The following is a 22,131-nucleotide window of genomic DNA, read 5'->3' on the forward strand; positions in this document are numbered from 1 at the left end:
CTTTACAGTAATCGGTGCATTTTTATAGCACTGTTCGCTGTATAAATGACCAATGGTCCCAAAAATGTGTCCAATGTGTCCGCCATAATGTCGCAGTCACAATAAAAATCGCAGCTCGCCGCGATTACTAGTAGAAAAAAAAAATTAATAAAATTGCTATTCAACTATCCCCAATTTTGTAGACGCTATACATTTTGCGCAAACCAATCATTAAATGTTTATTTCGATTTTTTTTTACCAAAAATATGTAGAAGAATACGTATCGGCCTAAACTGAGGAAAAAAAAACTTTTTTTTATATATTATTGGGGATATTTATTATAGCAAAAAGTAAAAAATATTGAATTTTTTTTTTTCAAAATTGTCGCTCTATTTTTGTTTATAGCGCAAAAAATAAAAACCGCAGAGGTGATCAAATACCACCAAAAGAAAGCTCTGTTTGTGGGAAAAAGGACACCAATTTTGTTTGGGAGCCACGTCGCACGAACCGCGCAATTGTCAGTTAAAGCGACGCAGGTGCCGAATCGCAAAAAGCGGCCCAGTCATTTAGCAACAAAATGGTCCGAGGCCGAAGTGGTTAGAGGACAAGTTCGCTTTTGGAACATGTTACACCCATTCTTAGGGTGGAAAATGCATCATGTTCTCCACAAGAAGCAGGGCCCCTTCATTGCTGGCAGGAGACATATCTGTGGCTGCTTTCTAAAAGAAAGCCTTTTGTTTTGATGCACCCGGAATGTATTACATCGATTTAAAGTTCAGCTGGGTTCCAACAATGGCGGAGATTTGTCCCTCCCTTTAGGGAAATGAAAATGAATTGCGCCATCGCCTCGTCTTTTCTTAGTCTTGTTGCTCGGGTGTTATTTTTATTTTTTCTTTAGTGTATTTTTAGAAGCAAGCGAACGAGTTAATCTCAGGTGACACCTTTGGGTGTGTGCGGGGAAAAAAATGAACGTGTTCAATAAAGCATTGTGTGTCCGCGGCAAGAAAATAAATAGAAATCCCTACCTCGCGCCTCGTCCTTTAATCTTTGTACCGACACCAACAAAGACTCTTTTTCGTCGAGCTCGCTCTCCAAGAAAGCGTTCCTTTCGATGGCCTGGTTCAGCCTCTGCTCAAAGTCTTCCAGAGACACGATTGTCGCCCTGAGAACAGGAGATCGAATGTTACCTTAGCAATTTACAAAACAATTTATACAAAAGAATGATTACATTGTGAGCAATGGAGAGAGAGAGAACACGAGAGAGAGAGAGAACACGAGAGAGAGAGAGAACACGAGAGAGAGAGAGAACACGAGAGAGAGAGAGAACACGAGAGAGAGAGAGAACACGAGAGAGAGAGAGAACACGAGAGAGAGAGAGAACACGAGAGAGAGAGAGAACACGAGAGAGAGAGAGAACACGAGAGAGAGAGAGAACACGAGAGAGAGAGAGAACACGAGAGAGAGAGAGAGAGAGAGAACACGAGAGAACGAGAGAACGAGAGAGAACACGAGAGAACGAGAGAGAGAGAGAGAGAGAGAACGAGAGAGAGAGAGAGAGAGAGAGAACGAGAGAGAGAGAGAGAGAGAGAGAGAACGAGAGAGAGAGAGAGAGAGAGAGAACGAGAGAGAGAGAGAGAGAGAGAACGAGAGAGAGAGAGAGAGAGAGAGAACGAGAGAGAGAGAGAGAGAGAGAACGAGAGAGAGAGAGAGAGAGAGAACGAGAGAGAGAGAGAGAGAGAACGAGAGAGAGAACGAGAGAGAGAGAGAGAGAGAGAACGAGAGAGAGAGAGAGAGAGAACGAGAGAGAGAGAGAGAGAGAGAGAACGAGAGAGAGAGAGAGAGAGAACGAGAGAGAGAGAGAGAGAGAACGAGAGAGAGAGAGAGAGAGAGAGAGAGACTCTCCCGCCCCCCCCCCCCCCCTTTGGACGCATGCGGTATTGCATGCTATTGAAGTCAATGCGGAACACATTCTTTTCCTTTCCATTGGCTTCTATGGGGAAACTCGCTTTGATATGCGAGTGCTTTGGATTACAAGCATTCTCCTGGAACGGTCAATACTCGTAATCCGAAGTTCCGCTGTACATATCTATCCCCAATCATCAGCTGAAAATCAGCCAAGTATTGCAGCTGCTCAAGGATTCACTTAGACCCCTTTCACACTGGGGCGCTTTGCAGGCGCTGTTGTGCCAAAAATAGCGCCCGCAAAGCGCCCTGAAAGAGCCGCTCCTCCCCCGAGGACTTCACACTGGAGCGATGCGCTAGCAGAACGCTAAAAAAAAAAAAAGTCCTGCTAGCAGCATCTTTGGAGCGGTGTGTATACCACTGCTCCTACCCATTGAAATTAATGGGCAGCGCGGCTATACCGCTGGCAAAGCGCTGCTGCAGAAGCTCTTTGCAGGTGGTTTTAAACCTTTTCCGGCCACTAGCTGGGGTTAAAAGTGCCCGGCTAGTGGCCGAATACCCCGCAAATACGGCGGTAAAGTGCCACTAAAAATATGTGGTGCTTTACCGGCTCCCCAGTGTGAAAGGGGCCTGAGAGTCCTGTACTGACCAGGGGCGAGTCACACATCCTAGTTGCATAAACACCTAGGAGGAAGTATTGCAACAAAATGGCACAAATAGAACACAACATACTGTACATTTATAGATCCCAAATATACAAAACAGCCGTATAATAGAGGAGGAGGGGGAGGAGGAGGAGGAGGAGGAGGAGGAGGGGGAGTGGTGCCTCCTGGGAAAGGTGGGGAGTGCGGCATATTTCTTCTGTCTACATAGCTGTGGTGTTGGAATGTTTATAGAAGGTAGGTGTTGTGCTCTTTTTTTTTTCCACCCGGCTGATTCTTGTTTCCTTCTTTAGCAAATCTTTAGTCCGCGGGGCAGATATCTGGGTGTGGAGTTTTTGGCATCATGGGATTTTGGGTGTTTTCCATGTGATCATCATGGGTGTTTGGGGGGGGTTGGCGGGTACAGGCTGGTGGTTATGCTCCGCATGTCACTCCCAGCAGAGACAATACGGTTGCATTGTACGCTATATCCCCATTTACTCCCGTGTGGATGAAGCCTAAATCACTTCAGCTCTGGGAGGTTTTGCCCCCTTCATGCCCAGGCCATTTTTTGCTATTCACCCCGGTGGCACTTTAACTGGTAAGTGCGCAGTCATGCGACGCTGTGCCAAAACAAAATTAATGTACAATAGAGCTTTCTTTTGGTGGTATTTGATCACCGCTGGCTTTATTTATATATATATATATATATATATAAAATATATATATATATATATATATCCCTATATTAGCTTTTGGTTTTTTTTTACTTGGATATGTTTTAGAGCAAAAAAATTAAATAAAATAAGTATAGTTTTTTACTTTTTGCTCTAAAACATATACAAAAAAAAAACAAAAAAAAAAAAACACTTCCAAAATATATTCTGCTGCATGTCCGATTAAAAATCAAATAAAGTGAAAAATCCCAATAAGTATATATTCATAGGTAGGAGTAAAAAATTATAATATATATTATAATTTTTTACTCATACCTAATTTTCACGCATACCTATCAATATATACTTATTGGGATTTTTCACTTTATTTGATTTTTTAAATCAGACATGCAGCAGAATATATTTTGGAAGTTTTTTTTTTTTGTATATGTTTTAGAGCAAAAAGTAAAAACATACTACTACTTTTTATTTATTTTATTTTTGTGTGTGACACACATACACACACACACACACACACACACACACACGTGTGTAACTGATGCCGACACTGACCAGCAACACGAATACAGTGATCAGCGATAATACTATATACTCTCACTGTACTAATGACATTGGCAGGGAAGGGGTTAACATCTTAGGTAATTAAGAAAAGCAAATGTGTGCCCAACAATGTGTGAATGTGTGCTGCTTTTTACTAAATATCCATTTCTTATCCCTCTGTACAGAGAGCTTGATTGTCAACACAGACCACTGGGCGGTGATTAGACACAGCCAATCAGCAGGTCCCAGCCATGACCCGCTGCCCTAAGCCCAGAGAAAGGCAGCGGGGTACCAATACGTCGCTTTGCCTGAACAGGCCGTCCGTCTGCAATACATTGTGAGTAGGTAGTCAGTCCGCAAGTGGTTAATTTCAAGTTGGTTCCCCTTTAGGCTGCATTCACACCTAAGCGACAGCCGCGTACGCGTGTAGCGGCAGATTTGCCGCGATTACAAATGTATCTTTTTTTTTTTTTCTAAAGTATTCCCATTGCTGTCTATGGGAAAACGCGCCTGTCGCGTGAAAAAAAGGGTCCGGGACTTTTTTTTTCAGGCGACAGGCGTACGGCGTCTATGAGATGTGAACCATCTCCATAGACGGCAATGGGAATTCTCCCCTCTAGCGACAGAAGCGTCCCGCGTCGGGCGTTTTGTCGCTTAGGTGTGAATGCAGCCTAAAGCTTTAATCTCTGAATTTGGATCCATATACTGTATATGGATACATCACATCGGAGGACAGTGGGGGGTAAGTCCATCTCACAACAAACTTACATCGGTAGTATGAGTGCCGCCGAATGCAGCGATATCACACTCAGGTTTTTTTAAGCACTTTAAGCAGCTGATTTAATCACCGAGTCTTCAGCTTCTTTATCTTTTAATCCTGATCTATTTTCCCGTTTAAGCCAATGTCACGATCACTGCTCCAGGTTTCCCGTCTCAGGGTGGCTCCTTTTTCTTGCAGCCCGCTATGGAGCCACCCTTGGGTGCAGGGTTGTTTCTCCCAGCGGTGTGTGTATCAGTAGAAACACACAGCCTAGGATGGCAAGCTACTCCCCCTGCTCCTCTTCCCTACCTTCCCCAAACACTTTCCTGTGAAGACTGCCAGCTCTGGGAAGCAGCGCACACTCCTCAGTAAACAAAAACAAAAAAACATTGCGGGTCCAATACTACACTTTAACCTCCTGCAGCCCAGCTATAACCGAGGCCAGCCATAGATGGTTCAAATCTTGGCTGGTTAAGCAGGAACCGAAGATTTGAACTGTATGGGCAGGCAAGTTGGTTGATCGATCAACTTGGGCAGTTGTAAACAGTGGCGTGTATTAGGCTGGAGAGCCCGAGATCGTTTTTTTTTTATCTAAAGCTTTCCAGCCTAGAGCAGAGATGTGGGGACTTATAGACCCCAGATCTCTCCATAAAAAGGACCTGTCACCTCCTATTACTGTCACATGGGATGTTTACATTCATTATAGACCCCTGATCCCTCCATAAAGAGGACCTGTCACCTCCTATTACTGTCACATGGGATGTTTACATTCATTATAGACCCCAGATCTCTCCATAAAGAGGACCTGTCACCTCCTATTACTGTCACATGGGATGTTTACATTCATTATAGACCCCAGATCTCTCCATAAAGAGGACCTGTCACCTCCTATTACTGTCACATGGGATGTTTACATTCATTATAGACCCCTGATCTCTCCATAAAGAGGACCTGTCACCTCCTATTACTGTCACATGGGATGTTTACATTCATTATAGACCCCAGATCTCTCCATAAAGAGGACCTGTCACCCCCTATTACTGTCACATGGGATGTTTACATTCATTATAGACCCCTGATCTCTCCATAAAGAGGACCTGTCACCTCCTATTACTGTCACATGGGATGTTTACATTCATTATAGACCCCTGATCTCTCCATAAAGAGGACCTGTCACCTCCTATTACTGTCACATGGGATGTTTACATTCATTATAGACCCCAGATCTCTCCATAAAGAGGACCTGTCACCTCCTATTACTGTCACATGGGATGTTTACATTCATTATAGACCCCTGATCCCTCCATAAAGAGGACCTGTCACCTCCTATTACTGTCACATGGGATGTTTACATTCATTATAGACCCCAGATCTCTCCATAAAGAGGACCTGTCACCTCCTATTACTGTCACATGGGATGTTTACATTCATTATAGACCCCAGATCTCTCCATAAAGAGGACCTGTCACCTCCTATTACTGTCACATGGGATGTTTACATTCATTATAGACCCCAGATCTCTCCATAAAGAGGACCTGTCACATCCTATTACTGTCACATGGGATGTTTACATTATAGACCCCAGATCCCTCCATAAAGAGGACCTGTCACCACCTATTACTGTCACATGGGATGTTTACATTCATTATAGACCCCTGATCTCTCCATAAAGAGGACCTGTCACCCCCTATTACTGTCACATGGGATGTTTACATTCATTATAGACCCCAGATACCTCCATAAAGAGGACCTGTCACCACCTATTACTGTCACATGGGATGTTTACATTCATTATAGACCCCAGATCTCTCCATAAAGAGGACCTGTCACCCCCTATTACTGTCACATGGGATGTTTACATTATAGACCCCAGATCTCTCCATAAAGAGGACCTGTCACCTCCTATTACTGTCACATGGGATGTTTACATTCATTATAGACCCCAGATCCCTCCATAAAGAGGACCTGTCACCTCCTATTACTGTCACATGGGATGTTTACATTCATTATAGACCCCAGATCTCTCCATAAAGAGGACCTGTCACCTCCTATTACTGTCACATGGGATGTTTACATTATAGACCCCAGATCCCTCCATAAAGAGGACCTGTCACCTCCTATTACTGTCACATGGGATGTTTACATTCATTATAGACCCCAGATCCCTCCATAAAGAGGACCTGTCACCCCCTATTACTGTCACATGGGATGTTTACATTATAGACCCCCAGATCTCTCCATAAAGAGGACCTGTCACCTCCTATTACTGTCACATGGGATGTTTACATTATAGACCCCAGATCTCTCCATAAAGAGGACCTGTCACCCCCTATTACTGTCACATGGGATGTTTACATTCATTATAGACCCCGCCTCTCTCCATAAAGAGGACCTGTCACCTCCTATTACTGTCACATGGGATGTTTACATTCATTATAGACCCCAGATCTCTCCATAAAGAGGACCTGTCACCCCCTATTACTGTCACATGGGATGTTTACATTCATTATAGACCCCAGATCCCTCCATAAAGAGGACCTGTCACCTCCTATTACTGTCACATGGGATGTTTACATTCATTATAGACCCCTGATCTCTCCATAAAGAGGACCTGTCACCTATTACTGTCACATGGGATGTTTACATTATAGACCCCCGATCTCTCCATAAAGAGGACCTGTCACCCCCTATTACTGTCACATGGGATGTTTACATTCATTATAGACCCCTGATCTCTCCATAAAGAGGACCTGTCACCTCCTATTACTGTCACATGGGATGTTTACATTCATTATAGACCCCAGATCCCTCCATAAAGAGGACCTGTCACCTCCTATTACTGTCACATGGGATGTTTACATTCATTATAGACCCCAGATCTCTCCATAAAGAGGACCTGTCACCTCCTATTACTGTCACATGGGATGTTTACATTCATTATAGACCCCAGATCTCTCCATAAAGAGGACCTGTCACCTCCTATTACTGTCACATGGGATGTTTACATTCATTATAGACCCCAGATCCCTCCATAAAGAGGACCTGTCACCCCCTATTACTGTCACATGGGATGTTTACATTATAGACCCCAGATCCCTCCATAAAGAGGACCTGTCACCTCCTATTACTGTCACATGGGATGTTTACATTCATTATAGACCCCTGATCCCTCCATAAAGAGGACCTGTCACCTCCTATTACTGTCACATGGGATGTTTACATTCATTATAGACCCCTGATCTCTCCATAAAGAGGACCTGTCACCTCCTATTACTGTCACATGGGATGTTTACATTCATTATAGACCCCAGATCTCTCCATAAAGAGGACCTGTCACCCCCTATTACTGTCACATGGGATGTTTACATTCATTATAGACCCCAGATCCCTCCATAAAGAGGACCTGTCACCTCCTATTACTGTCACATGGGATGTTTACATTATAGACCCCCGATCTCTCCATAAAGAGGACCTGTCACCTCCTATTACTGTCACATGGGATGTTTACATTCATTATAGACCCCAGATCCCTCCATAAAGAGGACCTGTCACCTCCTATTACTGTCACATGGGATGTTTACATTCATTATAGACCCCCGATCTCTCCATAAAGAGGACCTGTCACCTCCTATTACTGTCACATGGGATGTTTACATTCATTATAGACCCCTGATCTCTCCATAAAGAGGACCTGTCACCTCCTATTACTGTCACATGGGATGTTTACATTCATTATAGACCCCTGATCTCTCCATAAAGAGGACCTGTCACCTATTACTGTCACATGGGATGTTTACATTATAGACCCCCGATCTCTCCATAAAGAGGACCTGTCACCCCCTATTACTGTCACATGGGATGTTTACATTCATTATAGACCCCTGATCTCTCCATAAAGAGGACCTGTCACCTCCTATTACTGTCACATGGGATGTTTACATTCATTATAGACCCCAGATCCCTCCATAAAGAGGACCTGTCACCTCCTATTACTGTCACATGGGATGTTTACATTCATTATAGACCCCCGATCTCTCCATAAAGAGGACCTGTCACCTCCTATTACTGTCACATGGGATGTTTACATTCATTATAGACCCCTGATCTCTCCATAAAGAGGACCTGTCACCTCCTATTACTGTCACATGGGATGTTTACATTCATTATAGACCCCAGATCTCTCCATAAAGAGGACCTGTCACCTCCTATTACTGTCACATGGGATGTTTACATTCATTATAGACCCCTGATCTCTCCATAAAGAGGACCTGTCACCTCCTATTACTGTCACATGGGATGTTTACATTCATTATAGACCCCAGATCCCTCCATAAAGAGGACCTGTCACCTCCTATTACTGTCACATGGGATGTTTACATTCATTATAGACCCCCGATCTCTCCATAAAGAGGACCTGTCACCTCCTATTACTGTCACATGGGATGTTTACATTCATTATAGACCCCTGATCTCTCCATAAAGAGGACCTGTCACCTCCTATTACTGTCACATGGGATGTTTACATTCATTATAGACCCCAGATCTCTCCATAAAGAGGACCTGTCACCTCCTATTACTGTCACATGGGATGTTTACATTCATTATAGACCCCAGATCCCTCCATAAAGAGGACCTGTCACCTCCTATTACTGTCACATGGGATGTTTACATTCATTATAGACCCCAGATCTCTCCATAAAGAGGACCTGTCACCTCCTATTACTGTCACATGGGATGTTTACATTCATTATAGACCCCAGATCCCTCCATAAAGAGGACCTGTCACCCCCTATTACTGTCACATGGGATGTTTACATTATAGACCCCAGATCCCTCCATAAAGAGGACCTGTCACCTCCTATTACTGTCACATGGGATGTTTACATTCATTATAGACCCCAGATCCCTCCATAAAGAGGACCTGTCACCTCCTATTACTGTCACATGGGATGTTTACATTCATTATAGACCCCCGATCTCTCCATAAAGAGGACCTGTCACCTCCTATTACTGTCACATGGGATGTTTACATTCATTATAGACCCCAGATCTCTCCATAAAGAGGACCTGTCACCACCTATTACTGTCACACGGGATGTTTACATTCATTATAGACCCCGATCTCTCCATAAAGAGGACCTGTCACCTCCTATTACTGTCACATGGGATGTTTACATTCATTATAGACCCCAGATCCCTCCATAAAGAGGACCTGTCACCTCCTATTACTGTCACATGGGATGTTTACATTCATTATAGACCCCTGATCTCTCCATAAAGAGGACCTGTCACCTATTACTGTCACATGGGATGTTTACATTATAGACCCCCGATCTCTCCATAAAGAGGACCTGTCACCCCCTATTACTGTCACATGGGATGTTTACATTCATTATAGACCCCTGATCTCTCCATAAAGAGGACCTGTCACCTCCTATTACTGTCACATGGGATGTTTACATTCATTATAGACCCCAGATCCCTCCATAAAGAGGACCTGTCACCTCCTATTACTGTCACATGGGATGTTTACATTCATTATAGACCCCCGATCTCTCCATAAAGAGGACCTGTCACCTCCTATTACTGTCACATGGGATGTTTACATTCATTATAGACCCCTGATCTCTCCATAAAGAGGACCTGTCACCTCCTATTACTGTCACATGGGATGTTTACATTCATTATAGACCCCAGATCTCTCCATAAAGAGGACCTGTCACCTCCTATTACTGTCACATGGGATGTTTACATTCATTATAGACCCCTGATCTCTCCATAAAGAGGACCTGTCACCTCCTATTACTGTCACATGGGATGTTTACATTCATTATAGACCCCAGATCCCTCCATAAAGAGGACCTGTCACCTCCTATTACTGTCACATGGGATGTTTACATTCATTATAGACCCCCGATCTCTCCATAAAGAGGACCTGTCACCTCCTATTACTGTCACATGGGATGTTTACATTCATTATAGACCCCTGATCTCTCCATAAAGAGGACCTGTCACCTCCTATTACTGTCACATGGGATGTTTACATTCATTATAGACCCCAGATCTCTCCATAAAGAGGACCTGTCACCTCCTATTACTGTCACATGGGATGTTTACATTCATTATAGACCCCTGATCTCTCCATAAAGAGGACCTGTCACCTCCTATTACTGTCACATGGGATGTTTACATTCCTTGTAATAGGAACAAAAGTGATCAAACACATGTGAGGTATCGCCGTGAATGTTAGAGCGAGAGCAAGAATTCTAGCACTAGACCTCATCTGTAACACTGAACTGGAAACCTGTAAAAATGCTTAAAGCGTAGCCAAAGTTTGGCGCCATTCCACAAGTGTGCGCAATTTTAAAGCGAGACATGTTAGGTATCCATTTACCGTAAATACTCGAGTATTAGCCGACCCGAATATAAGGCAAGGCACCTCATTTTACCCCAAAAAACTGGGAAAAATGATTGACTCGAGTATAAGCCTAGGGTGTCCATCTGCATGCCTCACTGTGTCCATGTGGCCCATGCTCCACTGTGCCCATGCCCCACTCGAATATAAGGCGAGGCACCTAATTTTACCACAAAAAAACTGGCAAAACGTATAGACTCGAGTATAAGCCTAGGGTGTCCATGCGCATGCCCCACTGTGTCCATGCCCCACTGTGCCTCACTGTGTCCATGCCCCACTGTGCCCATGCCTAGACTGATGTTTAACCTGGGAGTCTATGGAAGGGGTGCCCGGCGTTGAAAATCTTTGCTCCTAAGCCGTAGATCCCCCGGACAACAAACTTTGCACACTTGTAGAGGAGAAATGGGGCTACATGCGTGCCAAGATCCGGGTCCAGGGGACCTACGACCAGCCGGTAAAGGGTCCCCAAAGTCACCGGAGAAATGACCGTTTAACATGGGAGTCTATGGAAGGGGTGCTCAGCTTTGAAAAAAAATCGGTGCTCCCCAGCCGTAGGTCACCCAGACAACAAACTTTGCACACTTGTAGAGGAAGAGTGGGGCTACATGTGTGCCAAGGGGACCCACGGCCGGCCGGTACCGGGTCCCCAAAATCTGTGAGATCAGGTGCAAAAAGGTGACTCGAGTATAAGCAGAGGGGGGCATTTTCAGCACAAAACAAATGTGCTGAAAAAATGTTTCACATTATGCCCAAAAATTTCGGCTAACTTTACGGTTTTGTTTTTATTCCTCAAAGTGTCTTCCCCCCCCCCTCAAAAAAAAAATTGCATTTTAAAAATTGCTGTGCGAATACCATGTGACATAAAAAATTGCAATGACCGCCATTTTATTCCTAAGGGTCTCTGCTAAAAAATAAAAAGGAAAATGGTTTGGGGGTTAATTTTCTGGCCAAAAAAAATAAATGATGCCTTTTACATGTAGGAGAGGAATGCCGGAATTCGCCTGGTATGGAAGAAATTAACAGGATAATAAAAAATAAAATTGCCCAGCTCACCGTTTGGCCCTTTCCAGGTCATCGTTGGCCTGTTCCAGTTCCCTCACATACTTGTGAAGCTGGTCCTTGATGTTGCGAGCGCGGCTCAGCTCGTCCTCCAGGAGCGACACCTGCTTGTAGCTCTGTGAGTAATGATGCTCGAGCTTCTCCTGAAAATTTGAAAAAACATCAAGAAGTCTCAAAGGCAATAAATCTCTGTACAGTTGTAAAATGCATGTACTATACACGAGTGATTTTACTTGTCAGAAGGATTTGTATTTGTCCATCCACTCCTGAAAATAACTCAGCTCAGGAGACCTTACTTTTCTTTACTGCAGTTATGCAACTTCACCACCCCACCCCCGGTCTATGAGTGCACAGTGAAGGGAGCAGCAGCAGACTGATGAGCTCATCTCTCTGCTCTCACATCCTGTCAGCAGATATGTATGGGGAATGCCTAGTTGCCTTCTACTGCTGTCCCTGTTTCTCCCAGTCTAAGTACCCCCATAGATTAGAGTAGGACCACAAGACACAGTATTGGTATGACATTCAGATGTGGCTTTACCGGCAAGCCCCCCCCAGACTCTGGACCAGCCCATACGGCAAGCCCCCCCCAGACTCTGCACCAGCCCATACGGCAAGCCCCCCCCAGACACTGCACCAGCCCATACGGCAAGCCCCCCACAGACTCTGCACCGGCCCACACGGCAAGCCCCCACAGAGACTGCACCAGCCCATACGGCAAGCCCCCCCCAGACTCTGCACCAGCCCATACGGCAAGCCCCCCCAGATTCTGGACCAGCCCATACGGCAAGCCCCCCCCCCACAGGCTCTGGACCAGCCCATACGGCAAGCCCCCCCCCCCAGACTCTGCACCAGCCCATACGGCAAGCCCCCCCCCCCAGACTCTGGACCAGCCCATACGGCAAGCCCCCCCCCCCCCAGACTCTGGACCAGCCCATACGGCAAGCCCCCCCCCCCCCAGACTCTGAACCAGCCCATACGGCAAGCCCCCCCCAGACTCTGAACCAGCCCATACGGCAAGCCCCCCCCAGACTCTGAACCAGCCCATACGGCAAGCCCCCCCCAGACTCTGAACCAGCCCATACGGCAAGCCCCCCCCAGACTCTGAACCAGCCCATACGGCAAGCCCCCCCCAGACTCTGAACCAGCCCATACGGCAAGCCCCCCCCAGACTCTAAACCAGCCCATACGGCAAGCCCCCCCCACACTCTGAACCAGCCCATACGGCAAGCCCCCCCCCAGACTCTGAACCAGCCCATACGGCAAGCCCCCCCCCAGACTCTGAACCAGCCCATACGGCAAGCCCCCCCCCAGACTCTGCACCAGCCCATACGGCAAGCCCCCCCAGACTCTGCACCAGCCCATACGGCAAGCCCCCCCAGACTCTGCACCAGCCCATACGGCAAGCCCCCCCAGACTCTGCACCAGCCCATACGGCAAGCCCCCCCAGACTCTGCACCAGCCCATACGGCAAGCCCCCCCAGACTCTGCACCAGCCCATACGGCAAGCCCCCCCAGACTCTGCACCAGCCCATACGGCAAGCCCCCCCAGACTCTGCACCAGCCCATACGGCAAGCCCCCCCAGACTCTGCACCAGCCCATACGGCAAGCCCCCCCAGACTCTGCACCAGCCCATACGGCAAGCCCCCCCAGACTCTGCACCAGCCCATACGGCAAGCCCCCCCAGACTCTGCACCAGCCCATACGGCAAGCCCCCCCAGACTCTGCACCAGCCCATACGGCAAGCCCCCTCAGACTCTGCACCAGCCCATACGGCAAGCCCCCCCAGACTCTGCACCAGCCCATACGGCAAGCCCCCCCCAGACTCTGCACCAGCCCATACGGCAAGCCCCCCCAGACTCTGCACCAGCCCATACGGCAAGCCCCCCCAGACTCTGCACCAGCCCATACGGCAAGCCCCCCCAGACTCTGCACCAGCCCATACGGCAAGCCCCCCCAGACTCTGCACCAGCCCATACGGCAAGCCCCCCCAGACTCTGGACCAGCCCATACGGCAAGCCCCCCCAGACTCTGGACCAGCCCATACGGCAAGCCCCCCCCAGACTCTGGACCAGCCCTTACGGCAAGCCCCCCCCAGACTCTGGACCAGCCCATACGGCAAGCCCCCCCAGACTCTGGACCAGCCCATACGGCAAGCCCCCCAGACTCTGGACCAGCCCATACGGCAAGCCCCCCCAGATTCTGGACCAGCCCATACGGCAAGCCCCCAAAGACTCTGCACCGGCCCATACGGCAAGCCCCCACAGACTCTGGACCAGCCCATACGGCAAGCCCCCCCAGACTCTGGACCAGCCCATACGGCAAGCCCCCCCAGACTCTGGACCAGCCCATACGGCAAGCCCCCCCAGACTCTGGACCAGCCCATACGGCAAGCCCCCCCAGACTCTGGACCAGCCCATACGGCAAGCCCCCCCAGATTCTGGACCAGCCCATACGGCAAGCCCCCACAGACTCTGCACCGGCCCATACGGCAAGCCCCCACAGACTCTGCACCGGCCCATACGGCAAGCCCCCACAGACTCTGCACCGGCCCACACGGCAAGCCCCCACAGACTCTGCACCGGCCCACACGGCAAGCCCCCACAGACTCTGCACCGGCCCACACGGCAAGCCCCCACAGACTCTGCACCGGCCCACACGGCAAGCCCCCACAGACTCTGCACCAGCCCATACGGCAAGCCCCCCAGAGTCTGGACCAGCCCTTGCGGCAAGCCGCCAGTCTCCGAGATGTCGGGCAACACACTTGAGGTCCCCTATTTCAAGAGATTTGACCACCACTTCTTTAGAGAGCTGACTGTGGTGATCTTTAAGAATCATTGAGGACAAATTACTTCACAGTATACTGTGCTACAGAGATGAGCAAGGACTTTTTTTAAACCTATTTTATGGCTCGTTAAGAATATTTAAATACTTTATTGTCTATAGTCTGGGCACAGGTGCCGTTTCCTTCCGATAAAACCTCAACAGATGAAAGTCTGTTCAGATGCATCACAATTGATCACTGGAAACTAGATGAGGGGATGCAAGTTGAAAAAAGGAATGCAAATCTATTTTCTGATCAAATTGATAGAATCTGAATTTATGGCACCTCCCCCCCCCATAAGGCCTACGTGTGGCAAGAACAGAGACTTGTGTGTATAAAGACTTCAGCGAAGTCCCGTCTGATTAGTGCATGATGTTACAATCTACCACTCCCTCGTCAGAAGTAAATCAGGAACGCACGCAGTGTAGGTACGCCGACCTCACAGAAATGTACACATTGTATCTGAGCGGTTATCAAAGGAGGCGTCTTACTTTCAAACTTTCCACCTCGTATTTCAGCCTTTGGTTGTCCGATAACAAATCGCGGTTCCTTTGCTCGGCCTGCACAAGTTGTGTCTCCAGCTCGGCTTCCAATTCCCGGCTTCCTTCCTGAAACTCCACCAACTCGTCGCGCGCTTCATGGAAACTAAAAACAGAAGAAGAAGAAGAAAAGTTACTTAATGGACGGCGGAACTTTATTGTCTCATAATTCTCTCCGTTCTTCACAAAGGGCAGAGCGAATGAAACATCCACTGCAAAACACTTCTTTTGTTTAGAAGCCAACTCCGCCCATAACCAACGTTCAAGAAGGTATGGAATCACCACAGATCATCACTCGGACATCAGTGCAAAGATCTCCCAGCAAATGTTTGACTGAACTTCTCACATGCTTATATTAAACGCTTCAATACCCGGCAAACCAACACTTCCTGCCCAGGCCAATTTTCAGCTTTCAGCGCGGTCACACTTTGAATGACAATTGCGCGGTCATGTAATACTGTACACAATATTTCTATCATTGTGGGCAGCTGAAGCTGCTGCCTGTGCACTTCCTGGATTCACACACACACACACACACACCTCTACAGCTCTCATTGGCCCTCTTATGACCCCCCCCCCCTTCCAGAGAGAGAGAGAGAGAGATCTGTGCATGATGTCATAAGCCTAGGCTAATGACCAGACAAGAAACAGGAAGTGGGCTGTATAAGGGATTTACACAACCAACCACAACAACCAACCACCCACCCACCCACCACCAACAACCCAACCAACCCCAACAACCCAACCCCAACACAACCACAACCAACCAACCACAACCCCACCCACCCACCACCAACAACAACCAACCACCCACCCACCCACCCACCAACCACCCACCAACAACCAACCAACCACAACCAACCACCCACCACCCACCACCACCCAACCCCAACCACCCACCACCACCACCAACAACAACCAACCACCAACAACAACCAACCACCAACAACAACCAACCACCAACAACCAACCACCAACAACAACCAACCCACAACCAACCCACAACCAACCAACCACAACCAACCAACCACCCACAACAACAACCAACCACCACCAACAACAACCAACCACCACCAACAACAACCAACCACCACCAACAACAACCAACCACCACCAACAACAACCAACCACCACCAACAACAACCAACCACCACCAACAACAACCAACCACCCACCACCAACCAACCACCCACCCACCCACCAACAACCAACCACCCACAACAACCAACCACCAACCAACCACACCTGGAGATTTAATAGATGGAAAGATGAAAAAATTACTGAAGGTCCATTTTAAAAAGGGCAAAAAAATAAATAAAACCTCCTCTAGTGGAATCCTTTTGCACGTAGCACACAGGGTCACACACACACACACCTCTGTTTATATGTCTGTGACAGTTTCTTCCAATACAAAATCTCCTCCTTCGGGCTCAGGAACTCCGGGACGTCTTCATTGTCCATGTTCAGGGAAATCTAGGAGAGAAGAAGACAAGTCTAATGAGAACAATCCTCCTTCCCGGGGTGAATCGCACAGACAGGCCGGGATTATAGGAAGGAAAGGAGCCGGCCGATTTCTTGGGTCAGAAACTTGTCCTCTCTTCCTAATGAGAAGGACGGCGGTGATTTTTTCTTTGTGCCGGTACAAGAAAACCACAAAGTCAAACCCAATTATGAAGACCTCCTGCTTCTCCACACTGTGGAGGCTACAAAAATGCATTAACAACATTTACTGCACGCTGCGCCTTCAGCAAGTTCATACAAAAAAAGCCCAACTCCGACCTCCGTTATTCATTTCCCTCCACATCCACATTGCATTATAGTGATAAAGCGGCTTCAGTCCAAAGTTTGTGCCTCATTTGCAGATTGAATGACCCCCCCCCCCCCCCCCGCCGGGAGTCAAGGACACGCCTCCTTTAGACTAGACATGCCCCCCCCCTCCCACAGGCAGGAGTCAGCAGCCTCCCAGTGTGTTGTGCAGAAGCAATGCATGAGGTATGTAGGCCAAGAGCAGCAGACGTCATTACCATGTCACCTGGCTGTGCGCCGCTCTACCCCTCCCATGTCACCCGGCTGTGCGCCGCTCTACCCCTCCCATGTCACCTGGCTGTGCGCCGCTCTACCCCTCCCATGTCACCTGGCTGTGCGCCGCTCTACCCCTCCCATGTCACCTGGCTGTGCGCCGCTCTACCCCTCCCATGTCACCTGGCTGTGCGCCGCTCTACCCCTCCCATGTCACCTGGCTGGGCGCCGCTCTACCCCTCCCATGTCACCTGGCTGGGCGCCGCTCTACCCCTCCCATGTCACCTGGCTGTGCGCCGCTCTACCCCTCCCATGTCACCTGGCTGTGCGCCGCTCTACCCCTCCCATGTCACCTGGCTGTGCGCCGCTCTACCCCTCCCATGTCACCTGGCTGTGCGCCGCTCTACCCCTCCCATGTCACCTGGCTGTGCGCCGCTCTACCCCTCCCATGTCACCTGGCTGTGCGCCGCTCTACCCCTCCCATGTCACCTGGCTGTGCGCCGCTCTACCCCTCCCATGTCACCTGGCTGTGCGCCGCTCTACCCCTCCCATGTCACCTGGCTGTGCGCCGCTCTACCCCTCCCATGTCACCTGGCTGTGCGCCGCTCTACCCCTCCCATGTCACCTGGCTGTGCGCCGCTCTACCCCTCCCATGTCACCTGGCTGTGCGCCGCTCTACCCCTCCCATGTCACCTGGCTGTGCGCCGCTCTACCCCTCCCATGTCACCTGGCTGTGCGCCGCTCTACCCCTCCCATGTCACCTGGCTGTGCGCCGCTCTACCCCTCCCATGTCACCTGGCTGTGCGCCGCTCTACCCCTCCCATGTCACCTGGCTGTGCGCCGCTCTACCCCTCCCATGTCACCTGGCTGTGCGCCGCTCTACCCCTCCCATGTCACCTGGCTGTGCGCCGCTCTACCCCTCCCATGTCACCTGGCTGTGCGCCGCTCTACCCCTCCCATGTCACCTGGCTGTGCGCCGCTCTACCCCTCCCATGTCACCTGGCTGTGCGCCGCTCTACCCCTCCCATGTCACCTGGCTGTGCGCCGCTCTATCCCTCCCATGTCACCTGGCTGTGCGCCGCTCTACCCCTCCCATGGTACCGTGTCACCTGCCTGTGCGCTGCTCTACCCCTCCCATGGTACTGGTCACCTAGCTGTGCGCCGCTCTACCCCTCCCATGGTACCGTGTCACCTGGCTGTGCGCCGCTCTACCCCTCCCATGTCATCTGGCTGTGCCCGGCTCTACCCCTCCCATGGTACCATGTCAGCTGGCTGGGCACCGCTCTACCCCTCCCATTGTCGACTGCTGGAAGCCAGAGTATGAGGGAGGCGGCAAGTCAGGTGACCACCTCTCGGAAATTGATTTTTTTTAAGAGGCGCCGTCGCACCTGCTCATTCAAACGCACAGCGACCGTGTCTTTCAAAAGCCCAGCGCCGTTATATATGTATTTTTAACTCTTTTTTGTTCTATTGCCTTATGTTATCAATAAAATATATTTTATATTCCAACTCTCGTCCAAAGTGCCTTTAAAGTCCGACCTTGGGGCAGTTTCTGCCCTGCCCCCCCCCCCCTTCTTATCAAGCTGTACACTCCCTACTTTACATTGTAGCAAAGTGTAATTTATTCAGTGTTGTCACATGAAAAGATTTACACAAATGTGACTTGGGGGTGTACTTACTTTTGTGAGATACTCCATGTACACACACAAACTTTAAACATGTTTCTAAGCAATTCTAGCTGTAAAGAGATGGCAGATGGATTGAAGATTTGAAGTCGATCGCCTCCATTCCCTCCCATCACGCGGGACGGCGGCAGCCGCCTGACACATCCCGGGCAGAGACTTGTGTGAACATGTGGCAGACAGATGACATTTCCCCGGGCTCTGCCGGGACACACAATTCTGTTACGGCTGCAGAAGACCGTTCACCAAAACAATCTGATGCAATCCGAGGCTCACCGCAAACAGCGTCTGAGAACGGAGCGCATGGAGCGCCATCTACAACCGGCTTCAGGATGGAGGGTCCAAAATGCCACGCAATCTCGTCTTTAGAATCGCAAAAACGGCCATCTATGATATAAGGTGGCTGCAAACCCTCCATATACCTAGTGAAGTGACCGGCCTCGGGTGATGCACAGAAATGGAACAAATCCTCCTCTGTAAGTTGTACCCGTTTACACTGTATACATGTCAATGGTCCCAAGAAAAAAAAAAAAAGTGTCCGATCTGTCCGCAGCAATGACGCAGTCCTGCTAAAAATCGCAGATCATTGACATTACAAAAAAATGCCATAAATCCTTCCCCTATTTATAGACGCTATAACTTTAGCGCAAACCAATATATATATATATTTTGGTAAAAAAAATAAAAAATTCTTCAAAATTGTAAATGTTTTTTGGTTATGGCGTAAAAAATAATTAAAAAAACTGCAGAGGTGATCAAATACCACCAAAAGAAAGCTCTATTTGTGGGGGAAATGAAAAAGACATCAATTTTGTTTGGGTACAACGTCGCACGACCGCGCAATGTTCAGTTGAAGTGATGCAGTGCTGTATTGCAAGAAATGGCCTGGTCATTGAGGGGGGTAAATCCTTCAGGGGGTGGAAGTGGTTAAAAGGGAGTCCACGATGAGTAACAGCACACATACTGTGTGTGTGTATATATATATATATATATATATATATATATATATATATATATATATACATATACATACATACATACATACATACATACATACATACATACATACATACATACATACATACATACATACATACATACATACATACATACATACATACATACATACATACATACACACACACACACTGGGGTAGATTCCGGTAGGGGCGCGCACTGATACGGCGGCACAGCGTATTGTATTTACGCTACACCGCCGTAACTTACAGGAGCAAGTGCTGTATTCACGAAGCACTTGCTCCGTAAATTGTGGCGGCGTAGCGTAAATGGGGCCGGCGTAAGCCCGCGTAATTCAAATGTGGAAGGAGGGCGTGTTTTATGTAAATAATGGATGACCGTCCGTGTACATATCCCAGTGTGCATTGCTTCCAAGTACTGCGCAACAACGTTTTGGTTTCGACGTGAACGTAAATTACGTCCAGCACTATTCGCGAACGACTTATGCAAACGACGTAAAAAATTCAAATTTCGACACGGGAACGATGTCCATACTTAACATTGCGTGCGCCTCCTAATAGCAGGAACAACCTTACGCCGAAAAAGCATAACGTAAATTACGTAAATAAATTGCGCCGGCGTACGTACGTTTGTGAATCGGCGTATCTAGTTAATTTGCATAATCTACGCCAACAACAAAAGCGCCCCTAGCGGCCAGCGTAAGAATGCACCCTAAGATACAACGGCGTAAGAGACTTATGCCAGTCGTATCTTAGGCTACAGTCGGCGTATCCAGCTTTCCGAATACAGAAAGTAGATACGCCGGCGCAGCTTTGGAATTACGCGGCGTATCTATGGATACGCTGGCGTAATTCTTTCCTGAATCTACCCCACTGTACACAGTACAGATCTCTCCATAGAATATATATATATATATATATATATATATATATATATATATATATATATATATATATATATATATATATATATATATATATATATATACTGTATACAGTAGAGATCTCTCCAGTGATTCCTGAAAACAATGAGTCGGGGGGGATGGGAGTCGGGGGGGGGAATCCGGCCGATGATAGATGACAGCTTATCCTATAGACTCATTTCCTGAAAGGAAAGAGGATTGTTTTTTTTTTAAACCCGGACAATCCCGGGTCTCATTTCTAGCCCATCCACTTCCTTTGGTGAAGATTTGCGGCGCGGTGTGACCTCAGAGGACTGGAATGTGCTGTAAGGAAAGTCTCACACAATGATTTCTGTTCTGTAACATGATGATGATGTCATCTGAGAGAAACCCGACACAAGGACGACTATTCAGCACCGAGATCTGATCGTTTTTAGGTGATCGACCAGACAATGAAAAACCCAACATCTCTGTGAATGTTGGGATCACAGGCAGAATGTTCCTCCTATACACAGACCTCTCATGTATAAAAACACCACACAAGACCGTGAGAACTCCACGTTCACATGGGCGCGAGGCCTTTCCACTCCTCTCAAAAATAACCCATAGTGGATCGCTTTTCAGAGGCGTTTGACAGCCCGCCTCCTCACCACCTCTTAGAGCCCTTTCACACTGTGCCGCACATAGCGTCTCCAGTAAAACGCTGATAATTTACTGTTAGATTTGCGGCGCATTTCGGCTGCTAGTGGGGCGCTTTTAACACCCCCCTCCCCGCGCTAACGGCCGAGAAAGGGTTAAAACCACCCGCAATGCGCCGCTACAGTGGTGTATTGGCACCATCAATTTAGGCTGGGAAGCCTAAAAGAAAAAAAAAAAAAAAAAAAAGAAGATCACCGCTTCCCAGCCGAGGCGGCGGCGTTTTTTTTGTATGCAGAGGCCGGGCGTGACGTCATAACATTGTGCCCGGCCTCCCAACATCATAGAGACTCCAGCGACCATCTGGTCCGCCGGAAATCTCTATGAACAGCATCCGGGGCAGCGGTGAGTCAGTAGAAGCACAGGAGGTCGGCGGGAGGACGCCCGGGTACAGCGTCGCATGACCGCGCAATTGTCAGTTGAAGCGAAGCAGTGCTGTATTGCAAAAAAATGGCCTGGTCATTGAGGGGGGGGCAACTCCTTCCAGGGTTGAAGTGGTTAAAAGGGATAATCACAGAGTC

General features: G+C 48.3%; 1 protein-coding gene across 3 annotated transcripts in view; it reads right to left on the reverse strand.

Moving 5' to 3' along the window:
- Positions 1 to 22,131, reverse strand: part of NDEL1 (nudE neurodevelopment protein 1 like 1) — a 47,383-nt gene that overhangs the window by 16,775 nt on the left and 8,477 nt on the right. For all 3 annotated transcript variants that reach the window (XM_040331137.1, XM_040331136.1, XM_040331138.1), the window contains exons 2-5: positions 16,710 to 16,807; positions 15,287 to 15,440; positions 11,968 to 12,116; positions 1,005 to 1,141 (exon numbers count right to left, since the gene is read on the reverse strand). In XM_040331137.1, the coding sequence (XP_040187071.1) occupies positions 1,005 to 1,141; positions 11,968 to 12,116; positions 15,287 to 15,440; positions 16,710 to 16,795 (526 nt within the window). In that variant the 5' untranslated portion in view covers positions 16,796 to 16,807. The remainder of the gene's footprint in view (positions 1 to 1,004; positions 1,142 to 11,967; positions 12,117 to 15,286; positions 15,441 to 16,709; positions 16,808 to 22,131) is intronic.

Source organism: Rana temporaria, chromosome 12, assembly GCF_905171775.1.
Source record: "Rana temporaria chromosome 12, aRanTem1.1, whole genome shotgun sequence".
Classification (NCBI taxonomy): Eukaryota; Metazoa; Chordata; class Amphibia; order Anura; family Ranidae; genus Rana; species Rana temporaria.